The sequence below is a fragment of the Malania oleifera genome, chromosome 8 (assembly GCF_029873635.1).
Source record: "Malania oleifera isolate guangnan ecotype guangnan chromosome 8, ASM2987363v1, whole genome shotgun sequence".
NCBI lineage: Eukaryota > Viridiplantae > Streptophyta > Magnoliopsida > Santalales > Ximeniaceae > Malania > Malania oleifera.
In genome coordinates, this window is record NC_080424.1 from 32,186,219 (window position 1) to 32,198,489 (window position 12,271).

General features: G+C 38.2%; 1 protein-coding gene across 9 annotated transcripts in view; it reads right to left on the bottom strand.

Annotated features, from left to right (window-relative positions):
* Positions 1-12,271, bottom strand: part of LOC131162092 (exocyst complex component SEC6) — a 146,660-nt gene that overhangs the window by 32,345 nt on the left and 102,044 nt on the right. For all 9 annotated transcript variants that reach the window (XR_009138679.1, XR_009138680.1, XR_009138677.1 and 6 more), the window contains one exon: positions 4,624-4,668. Coding sequence is in view for 5 of the 9 variants with exons in the window: in XM_058118240.1 (XP_057974223.1) it covers positions 4,624-4,668 (45 nt within the window). In the remaining 4 variants the exon portion in view is untranslated. The remainder of the gene's footprint in view (positions 1-4,623; positions 4,669-12,271) is intronic.

The following is a 12,271-nucleotide window of genomic DNA, read 5'->3' on the forward strand; positions in this document are numbered from 1 at the left end:
ATGAATAAATTATACATACTGAATTATATAAATTATATTAAAATACGTGGGAAAACCGTGTATAATTAGTTAGCTATTTTAGGATATTCTTTTATTAATTTACTTTTTAGGAATGATAGGAATGTTGTATATATATTCACATGTAATGTTCAGATCAAACATAACTCTTTTCAATTTTCGACATGGTATCAGAGCCAAATTAGGCTCCTTAGGGTTTCAATTTTTTTTCAGCCTTCATCACTGATATTTCCAGCCTTCATTGCTGGTTTCTTCCCGTATTTGCAGACCTCTGTTCTACTCTATTTTTTGAGCTCGTGCACCTCTGTTTCTGCCAAACAGGGCTTGTTTCGTCAAAGCCTTAAAAACTTCTATTTGCCTTCATTGCCAATTTTTCTCTTCTGTGGGTTTCACTTTTGCCCAGTCGTCATCTTCATTTCTGCTTCCGGCTGACATCATTGATTAGCTGATTGTTCAAGCCCTCAAGATGTCAAAAATCATGGAGACTACTACTACAGCCCAATCAGAAGAGGTAATCTGACCCCAACAAGCAGGAGAATTGCAGAATATTCATGCCTCCTACAGGTTAGATGGAAAGAACTACCTTAAGTGGTCTCAACTCATTCGCACAGTGTTGAAAGGCAAGGGAAAGATTAGCCATCTCACGGGTACAGGTCCTAAACTAGGGGATCCTAAGTTTGAAGCATGGGATGATGAGGACTCTTTGATCATGGCGTGGTTGTGGAATTCCATGATTCCAGAAATAAGTGACACATGCATGTTTTTGGCTACTGCAAAGGACATTTGGGATGCGATTCAGCAAACCTATTCAAAAGCTAATGATGCAACACAAGTGTAAGAGGTCAAGGTAAAAATTATGGCTGCAAAACAAGGGAATAAAACAGTCACTGAATATGCAAATCAACTGAAATCCTTGTGGCAGGAATTGGATCACTACTGGGTGATAAAAACAAAATGCTCCGATGATGCAGCGGTTCTAAAGGCCTTTATTGAACAAGATAGGGTGTATGATTTTCTGGTTGGACTTAATCCAGAATTTGATCAAGTGAGGATACAGATTCTTGGGAAGCCGGAGGTTCCAAGCTTTAACAAAGTAGTGGCTATAATCCGAAGTGAAGAAAGTAGAAGAGGGTGGATGCTTGAACTACAAATCACTGATAGTTCGGCTATGGAGGCTTAGTGGTAACAATAAATCAGCCACAAACATGGAGAGAGGAGCAACACTTAAAGGAGAAAAAAGTGGCCAGCTGAAAACCCAAAATCGTGACGGATTATGGTGCATTTACTGCAAGAAGTCTCGTCACACCCATGAAAAATGCTGGAAACTTCATGGAAAGCCTCCAAGCCAAGAATGGGGCCAAAAAGGAGGACAACCACAGATCAATGGACAAGTCCACATTGCTGCAGGACCACAAGGTGAATCGACATCGCAGGAGCTGAGTAGTTTCAACCAAGAAGAGATTGAGAGGCTGAGATCACTTATCAAGAGTCTTCGAAAACCTGAAGGATCTCCAGATACTTGTTCTTTGGCATATTCAGGTGAGCTTCCATCTTCTACTGGAAGAAGACCTTTGAAACATAACGTGGCACCAAAGCAACCTCCAGACCCCTAGCTTTTGTTCATCATCCACTGCTACAATTCAGTCAGTGTCCATCATGTACTGTTCGCTACTGCTCAGTCAGCTCCTTTGTGTGCCACAGCAACAGCACAGATCCGTGTGCGCCCCTTGGGCATACAAAGTCCCTCAACAAACACGAGGACTTGATGTCTTTTGGGCTGTCAATTTGGAATTTTCTGGACTGGAACTTTCAGAATTATTTGGTTTCCTCCAAATCTGCAGCAGTAAACTGCCTGCTTGCTGAAACTCTTTTCCTGATTGATGTCATCTGGACTCTGGGGGAATTCATTGTATCTCCAGCAGCATTTTGAAAATTTGAATTAATTCAATCAACAATGTAACATAAGTCCAAATGGAAAATCTGGGTCAGCTGGTAAGGTTGGCTAATCAGGTCTGTGTTAGTCTTCTGTTTAGTGCAATATCAGTTTGCTTTTATCCGGTCCTTTTTGTTTGGGTTTCCCATGGACTCCAGCAATGATTAAAGCCGTTAAAATCTCTCTTGCTGGGCAGGGAAAGCAATGTTATCTAATGATAAAGCATCAATTGATACGGACAAACTGGATGTATGTATCCAGGACAAAGGACGAAGCCTGAAATGTTGGTTTGTTGTGGAACTCAATGGAGCCTCATACTGGTGATCTATGAACAGACTTAGATATATGTAAGGAGATATTGGATTAAGTTGATGTTTTCCATGTACCAGTAATTTGTCAAGGATGTATGATCTCTATTTCAAATTCTTTGAGTTGTGTGAAGAACATATGTCAGTTGCATAATATTTTGCAGATGTGTAATGGGTCTATAGGGAGTTGAATGTTCTTTAAGCATGTTAGAGAGATGCAAGAACAAAGGGAACAGATAGTGGGACTCAAAGTGTTCATCTGGTTTGAAACCCAAATTCGATCTAGTGAAATCTCAGATATTGGAGGAGCCAAACTTCATTTGCTCAAGTGAAAGAGGTAAAGAAATAGGAAATGACAGATCAAATCCTTCCATTCAAAATGCTACTTGAAAGCTCCATATCCAAAGGTTCAACCTGCCTTCTTCAGTATGATTTTAAAGTGCATCTACAGCAAGCTGTGAAAATACTCCTTTGCGCTTAAACTTAAAAAAATGAACAGGCACGACTTTCAATGACAGTTTCTGCCAGTGTAGGATTGCTTCGCTCTATCCTCCATAAGCTCATATGCTAAACGCCCAATCATTACAATGGGAGTCATTGGTGACTGCTCTCATTTATGAGTGACTAAACAACTGAAACCTTAACCTCTAGTGACTAACTGGCAACCGCAACCAAAGAGTTTATTCTCGGGCGGGTACTTTGTGCTTCTAGAGAGATTTTGTCTAGAGACCATTTTTTGCATGATCCTAGTTCTAACTTCTAATGACACAGTCATCATATAAAGGTGACCAATCTGGTGGCAGTAGAGGCTTCAATCTTGGAAGAGGTAATGGTTGTGGAAGAAGTGGATGTAGTAGAGGCCCACCTCACAAGTTCACTCACTGTGCATACCAGAATGACGCAAATGATTAGGCTGGAATCGATTGGTAGACCATCTCAGCTTGTTAACGTTGTGGCATCTGACTGCTTCAGATCCAGTTCACCTCCTGCTGCTGCTGTGAAACCAAAGACTAATGGATTCCAACAGATTGAGCAACACAACAAGCATCTCCCTGCTGCATTGTTGACCCAGCTAGGTAAACCCATAGCTGGTCTCTCATCCAGTTCTCCTTCTAGACCCTGGCTTATAGATTCAGCAGCTACTGATCTTATGTCAAGTACTTCTCATATATTTTTGAACTTCAATAAAATAACTTCCACAATCACTTCCCAATGTCATTCTTGGCAGTCGCCAATGGACCTTCTACTTTTGTTAGTCGCATTGGGACTGTGAAACCTAGATTTTCTTCCTCTCCTCTGTTTTGTAGATTGCTTTTCCATTTGACCTCATGTTTGTTAGTAGACTAACCAATTTACATTGCTCAGTCACTTTCTTTTCTCATTCTGTTGTGATACAGGATTGAAAGACCAGGGGATGATTGGGGGAGCACATGAATCCAGTGGTCTTCGTTATTTTACTCGTTTACCTTCCCTTGCGGCTCATTCTACTTCAATTTCAGTTTCACCATTGCACACTGTTGTCTTTGCCATCCTTCCTTGGGGAATAGAATTAGTTAGTCCCTAGTTAGAGTCACCTTTTGAGTTGACTGATATCAATTTTTTGCATTCCTTTTGTATTCTCAGTTAATAAACGAGCATGCCCTTTTCTGCAGTTCATTCTGCTGTTCAGGATCATAATCACGTTACTTCCAAACTGGGTTTCAGTATTGCCATATTCGTAGATGATTATTTGAGAACTGAGTGGCTTTATTTATCGTTCAGAGTTATATTCAGTCTGCTGTGCTTTTGTGCTTAAATTAAGACTCAGTTCAAATCATTTGTTTGTACACTTCACAATGATAATGTCCAGCAGAATTTCTCATTGCTTTTCATACTTTCACAATGAATTCCAGGCTTCCAGCATGGTTTTCCAATCAACTTATCGTCACAACAACAAAATGGAATTGCTGAAAGAAAAAATGAGCAGTCTCCCACCCATAGGCACAATATGTGCTGTGGTACAGAAGGAAATAGGACACTAAACCTTCACAAGATATTGGAAGAGGTTGTATAGTAGCCATGAGATCCCTCCTGTATAATGCTAAATATGCCCAAAAAGTTGAATGCAACTAGAGAAGCCAGTGACTCTGGAAACCAAGAGGATGACGAATCAAAGTGCAGCAAACACATCTACTTAATTACGGTCAGCTCAGGCAAGTTGCTGACTACAATGCAAATGGCAGTTGAATAAAAATTTGAAGCAAGTGCTAAGAGAATGTCTCCTCAGATACAGTGATAGCAATAAGTCAATAATACAAGAGTTGGTATATGGCCTTGCCAAAATTGGAAGGAAAGATAAAGAGATTGAAGCAACCATCAACATACCTTTGCAACCTCTAAAAAGCCTTTGCAAGTATCTTCAAAATTTACCTGCGTTATGAAAAAAAAAAAACTAATTTAAAAAAAAAAAATAAAAAAGCTAATCGTATGTAATGCCGCAAAAATTTGGCAATGCACTACCCAAAGAGCCTCAAAAACTTAGTTTTTTTATTGTCTGGGGGAGGGAAAAAATACCAGCTTGACAAGATCTTAGTTCTCATTTCCAGCTACATTTTTGGAAGCCTGCGATCTGTCAATTCTTAAATAAAGAAAGGTCTAGGTATGTTGTAGGCAGCTTGTTTTTGATAAACATCATAATAATTATTATTGTCATTTTGAGAAAAAATAACAGAGAAATTGATATAATTTTATCAAAAGTTTATCCAAGTGAGGAAATTAATGCGGCATCATTTAATCAATCCACACATAGTTTGACAACTGGAAATGAAACTAAGATAAAAGCTCACAATCATGCATTATACTGCCCAATGCCAATGCATTTCCTGCAGGTTTGTCATTATTGTCAGTGTCCAATTAGTCTTCCGAAAAAAAATGAAGATAAATAATACTTAATTCATGAAATATGATTATACCAGCATGTGCGCAAGTTTGTGGAATATTCATTAATCTTTATTGTGAAGCTTTAACATTATAGATGGCAACATTATAAATGGCATTAATGACAAACTAAGAAAACGAAACATCATGGATTCACAGCTATTATTTTTGTCAATACGAAGCATCCCAGATCCTCATGATGACTACGCAAACCTGAATTAGATGTTTGCTAGGGATATCCTACTCAGGCTTCGTTTGGACCCTGGCTCCCTGTAGCTATTGAAAAAGAGCTGAGAAAAGGAGTGATTAAGGTAGCTGTAAAAATTGTATGCCTCTCATTATAAAAGGAAGTAGGAACCATTAAAAATTAGTATTCTTTTAAGTTTTTGGTAAAGAATGTTAACGGTTATTTTGGTCATTTAGCAATATTATTGTGTGTTAGTTCTGTTAGTAAGTGTGAGTTAGTAGGGGTATTATAGTCATTGGCACTGTGCTTGACATATATGATAAATAGAGGGAGAGACTTATCATTCAGGTTAGGTCATCCATTTTATCCAAGTATTCAACATGGTACCAAAGCATGATTCCGAGACCTAAACCCTAATTGTTACAACCACAATCAAAACTGAAGCCCAAAACCCTAAATCCGCTGCATGTCTACCATCATAGAAGAATTTCCAGCAACAATATAGCCCTAGAAAACAGCCAGCAGCTGCCAGACCAGCTGCTGGAAATTTCCTGGGTGACGCTGCCAGTTCAGGAACACAATCTACTATAGAATTTGCAAAAACAACACCATAGTCACTCACAGACACTGCCAATCTGCCCCCTCCCCCCCCCCCCCCCAAAACCGAAATCCCATTTTCAGACAGTTCCACACACATCCTCGTGTGCCGGTCGAAGGCTCCCAGGGCCGACCCCATGTGCCGGCACATGAAGCCACTTTCAGGCATGTTTTTGGCCTGAATTCATCCAGCAGTGCTCGAAACCCTTTATAAACATATTAACGAAGTTTTTCATGATGCTTTTTTGTCCAAAGATCTCACTTTTTTTAATTGGTCATGTGCGGTGCCCGAGGAATGGTTGCTTAATGCTTCCTGAAGCTGTTTGTCAATGGTTATTGAGTTTATTGGGCCTGAAACAGTGGTATTTGCTGTGTTTTTTATTCGATGTAATTCCTTCCATAGACCATTAGTTTATTGGGCCTGAAACAGAGGTATTTGCTGTGTTTTTTATTCAATGTAATTCCTTCCATAGACCATTATATCAAACTGTTGGGCATGTGTTTTGCTAAAAGATCCAATTTTTCAACCATGCAATCGTGGTAATCCGTTAGTTTGTATTCTGTGTTATCAAAGGCCATTGGTGAGTCTCTTGGAGCAGTGGCAGTGTTCATAAGCTGTTTTTGTGAGGCTGTGACAGTGTTATATAAGTTTGTTGGTGACTTGTCTGAGGTAGTTTTGGTGGTTCACCTTGTTTGTTGTTGCTCCAATTGTTCCAACGCTAACAGTTGGTTTCTTGGGGCAGTGTCCAAGTTTCTTGGTGCTGTGGCAGCCTTGCACTGATTACTTTGTGAATCATTCATGGTGGGTCACCTTGTCTGTGATAGTTCCAATTGTTCCAGCAATTAATCCTGTTACCATTGGTCTAAGTTTGTGGATGTTGGAATGGAGTTTGCAAATCTCGAAAGTATGGTTCCCTCGGTTGTGACTTGTTTGAGTGAATCACTTACTATGACTATATCCAAGGAGGGGTATTCAAGGTTTCTATAGTATCAATCATCTCAACAAGCATCTTATTACATTGCATATTTTGCCCTGAAAGGTAATCCTACAGTCCTTATGCCATCTGGTATCTTTCCCACTAGTCCTTGGGTTATCAATTCTGCTGACACTGACCATATAACATGTGCAATCAACTTCTTTTTCTGCCCTCTAGTATCCTAAAGTCTACTTCAAGTTACCCTTGCTGATGGGTCCCCTAATGCCATTAAGGGGATAAGAACAGTAAATCCTACTCCTTCCATCTCTCTTTCTTCTATTTTATGCATCCCAAAATCCCCTTTCAATCTCATGTTAATTAGAAAGCTTACAAAGTCACTGAATTGTTCTCTCACCTTCTTTCCAAATTCTGTGGTTACTCAGGATCTGATGACAAGGAAAAAAATTGCATAGGACGTGAGGCTCATGGGTTTATTACTTTGAGTCGCTTTCTCCTCCTATTTCTTGCGTAGGCACTGCTACACCACTTCAAATCCATTGTCGCATTGGTCTTCCATCCTTAGACAAGTTGAAATAGCTAGTTCCTACATTGAGTTTTGTGTCTAATATTGAGTGTGAATCTTGTCAATTAAGAAAACATCATCGTGTTCCCGTTGCTTCTTGGGTCGACAAACCGTTGGTTAGTCATTTCATGCTAGTCCATCCAATGCCTGGGGTCCTAGTCATGTCATGTCAAAGTTGGGGTTTCAATACTTCGTTACATTTGTTGATTAATACTCCAGGATGACTTGGTTGTGTTTAATGAAAGACCGTTCTGAGTTATTTAATATCTTTTGTGAATTATGTTCTCAAATAAAGACTCAATTTGATATGCCAATCAAGATACTTCGTAGTACTTCAGTACCCAATTCACTGCCTATATAACTTATTCTAGAATAATCCATCAGCTCTCTTATGCCCACGCTCCACAATAAAATAGAGTTGCAGAGCAGAAAAACAGACATTCCTCAAGCCACTCATACCTTATCGTATCAAATTAATGTCCTCAAAGCTTTTTGGAGTGATGTTGTGCTTACAGGTTGCTCCTCATTAATAAAATGCCATCTTTTGTCCTTAGTGGTAAAATCCAATATTCAGTAATTTTCCTTATGGCTTCTTTGTTCTCCCTTCCTCCTCGTATATTTAGTTGTCTGTCCTTTGTCCATTAGTTAACTCCACGAATAGATAAGTTGGATCCACATGCCATCAAATGTATTTTTCTAGGCTATTCCTATACTCAAAAGGGATACAGATGTTATATCCCTACTTTACATCAATTATTTGTCTCTATTGATGTCACCTTTTTAAGCCTACACTATACTACTATAATTCCTTTAGTTCTGTTGATCTTGCCGAGTCCCTTCCTCTGCTTTGCCTTCCAGATTCTAACCTATTATCTATGCCCAATCCTCCAACATCTTCATCCTTTTTGAGTCCTTCTCGTCACTGAGATCATTCCAATTTGGAGGTCTACACACAATGACTCAAGGGAGGAGAGCCTCCTCTAGCTTTTAGTCCTATGCCTCTAGTTCCCTCGTCAAATGATCTTATTTCCCATGATGTTGATCCTCCTATAGCTATTTGGAAAGGTAAACGTACTTGTACCCAACATCCAATCTCTAATTTTATTTTTTATGATTTCTTGTCACCCTCGTAGTACTGTTTCATTAGTACTCTATCTTCTGTTGCTCTTCTAAAATCTATTTTTGAAGCACTATCCCATTTTGGGTGGAGGACTACAATGGTTGAAGAGATGCATGTGCTACATATTCCTCTTGATTAGTCTACGGTTGTCATTGGGTGTACAATGTGAGTGTGAATCCTGATGGTTATGTGGCTCGTTTGAAGGCCTGCCTTGTTGCTAGGGGATATACTCAAGTGTACGACTTGGATTATTCAGACACATTCTCTCAGTTCGCTAAACATGTCTCAGTACATTTGTTCATCTCTTTAGTCACTACTTACCATTGGCCTCTACATCCGTCAAATATGAAGAATGCTTTCCTAGATGGTGATCCTCAGAAGGAGGTCGATATGGAGCACCAACTAGGTTTGTTGCTCAAGGGGAGTCAAGCTTAGTGTGTTGGCTTAAGAAATCATTATATGGATCAAAACAATCTCCCAAAGCATGGTTTGGCCAATTTGTGACGTAGTGCATGAGTTTGGCCGGTGACGATGTGCAGTAGATCACTCTGCATTTTATCATCATACTCCATCTAATAAAATTTTGCTTATTGTGTATGTGGATGAGATTGTGATCTGACAATGATAAATGCATCCACGACCTAAAGCTTTTCCTACAGAGTAAGTTTCAGACCAAGGACTTGGGACCATTGAAGTACTTTTTGGGTATAGAAGTATCAAGATCTCGAATAGGAACCATCTTGTGAAAGAGGAAGTATGTTCTTGATCTTTTAGATGAGATTAGGCTGTTGGGATCTAAACCTGTTGATACATCTATGGATCCCAATAGTAAGTTAGTGGCAGATATGAGTGATTTGTTGCCTAACCCAGAACGATACCTAAGACTTGATGGAGTTTGAATTATCTCACACTCACTCGACTAGATATATCCTTCAAAACAAGTGTTGTGAGTTAGTTTCTCGATATCCCGACAAGAAGTCACTGGAATGCAATGATTCGCATTTTGAGATATCTCAAAGGTGCACCAAGGAGGGGGTATTTATATCGGGATTAGGGTCACATTCATCTTCAAGGATATACAAATGTAGATTGGGCTCGCCTTCCAACAAAAGATCCACAATCGGGTAGTGTATTTTTGTTGGTGGTAATTTGGTGACTTGGAAAAGTGTATATATATATATATATATATATATATATATATCTCTACGGTGGCCAAGTCAAGTTCTAAGTCAGAGTATAGGGCTATGGAGTGCACTACATGTGAACTTGGTTGATAAAAGAACATGTTGGAAGAAATAGGTTTTCCACATTCTTAACCTATGGAGTTAATGTGTGATAATCAAGTTGCTATTCATATTGCCTCCGACTCAATCTTCCATGAGCGGAAAAAGCACATTGAAGTTGTTTGACACTTTAATTGGGAGAAACTTGTACAGAAGCTCATTGCAACCATCTAAGTTAAGTCTAGGTTTCAGCTTGTTAATTTGTTCACTAAATAATTGGGAGGTGCTTGCATGAAATTCATTTGTAACAAGCTAGGAGCATATGATATAGATGCTCTAGTTTGTGTTAGAGCTATGTTAGTAAGTGTGAGTTAGTAAGAGTATTATGGCCATCGGTATTGTACTTGACATATATTATAAATAAAGGAAGAGACTTATCATTTTGGTTAGGTCTTCCATTTTACCCAATTATTCAAAAAAAGAACAGTGAACTTACCAAAATGTTTTAGAGGATCAAAGTCAATTCCATAAATCTAACTGAACACCTACTAAGCAACTAGGAAGTGTTTGTAAAAGTTGACATAAATGGAATATAAAAACCTTTAAAAATTTCCCTCTAAAAGCTTCAAATTCCTGGCTTTTAATAGCTCTACAAAATGGATGAAATCAATATTTTTCAAAAGCTCGAATAGTAATTTACTAAATGCCTCCAACCAAGCGATTTGAGAAAAAGAAGAAAGAGTAGGTAGCACAAGTAAGAACTAGAGACAACAGTTTGCATCAAGAATCAACCCCTCCTTTTGAAATTAGCATTCAACTTCGGCAAACTTCTCTACATTGAGCCGCAATCCAAGAGTCATGGTAGGTCAAACAGTCCATGCAACAGTATTTTTTATTGCAAAAGAAATATATTAAGAAAGAGAAGAGAAACTTACAATCTAGGAGGGGACAAGAGATCCTCATAGCAAGGAAAACAATAAATAAAATAAAAAGACAATGTGCCAACCCCTAGATCTCTAACATGGCATTGGAAGCATGTGCAATGGGGGTAGTGTTTTATCCAGAAACTGATTTTACTTTAAAGGTCCAATAAAACATAAAGTTACTATATATTAAGTATAGTCTTCGAAACTTGCAACTGCTTTGATTTGGGAATAAACTATATTTATTTCTGAACTGCTTGCATACTTGACCAAAGTTTATCTTTAAAAGTTGTTTTCAAACTTAAAACTGTCTTCCTTTTTAACAAAAATTTTTTCCATCCCCTCTCCAATATTCAGACAAAGTAAATCCATGACTTAAAACTTCAAGTATTTCCAAAGTATGAAACTAATGCACATTAATTTTTGCATTGTACTGTTTTCTTGGGCACTTGAGGCAGGCTTTCTGGTATGTTTGGAGGTTTTTTCCTTCAGATATTTATGGAGGTCAAAAGGAGAGGAAGATACTTTGGATGTATGCTACTTTCCATGTAGTGTGTATATTTGGTTAGATCACTAATATAGAATTGTCAATGAAAGGATTCGCTTTTGAGCATAATTTCAGTGTTCGGCTTTTGTCTCCTGGGATACAGCTGCTTGATGTGCATGAAAATTGGAGGGTTTTTCTTTTTTAGCAGTCTTCTGCTATTTTCATGCTTTTGTTTTATAATTTTTGGAAGATCTCAAGTTCTCCATTTCTTGAAATTTCTGCTTTGTCTTGATAACATTACTTCCTTACATTGAAAAAACAAAAAAAAACCAAAAAAATTTGAGAATATGATATAAAGAAGCTGTACACACTTGAAAAACCCAGAAAATCTGCATCTTATTTTATATTTGCTGTTTGGATAATAGATGCACACCAATATTTAATTGAGCAGGAGGCAAGCGTGCATTTTATGTTAAGAAATAGGAAGAGAAGACAAAAAACCCATCCATAGCAAACAAAATCTACAAAGACATAAGTAATGCAATGAAACAGAGCAAAACTCAAAATACAAATCAATATGGCAAAGATCTCCAATGCCCTTGGATATGACACAAACAAACTCCTTAGACAGCACCTAAATCACAAAGGCATGAAAGACCACCCTATCCTAGAAGAAGTGATGAGAGAGAATCTTGTCCAAAAAAGACCCTAAAATATCCTCTTAACCAAATTTACCACCAGTCATCAAAACACAATCCCACAAAATACTACATCTTTCCTTCACCCAAAAACCCCAAAATCTCATGAGACCACAGTATTTGGTGATACCCAACACTCCCCGTTACTGTAGAAGAGAAGATTCCGCAGCTTTCAAACGTAGGGACTGTTAATAGTTATTTTAGTCTTTTATTATTAATATTAAGAGTGTTACCATGTTAATTAGTGAGAGTTAGAAGGGGTATTATGGTCATTAGAACGTTTTGTTTTGTATTATAAATAGAGGGAGAGACCTATCTTCGAGTTAGGTCATTCACTTAATCAAAATCTCAAAATGGTATC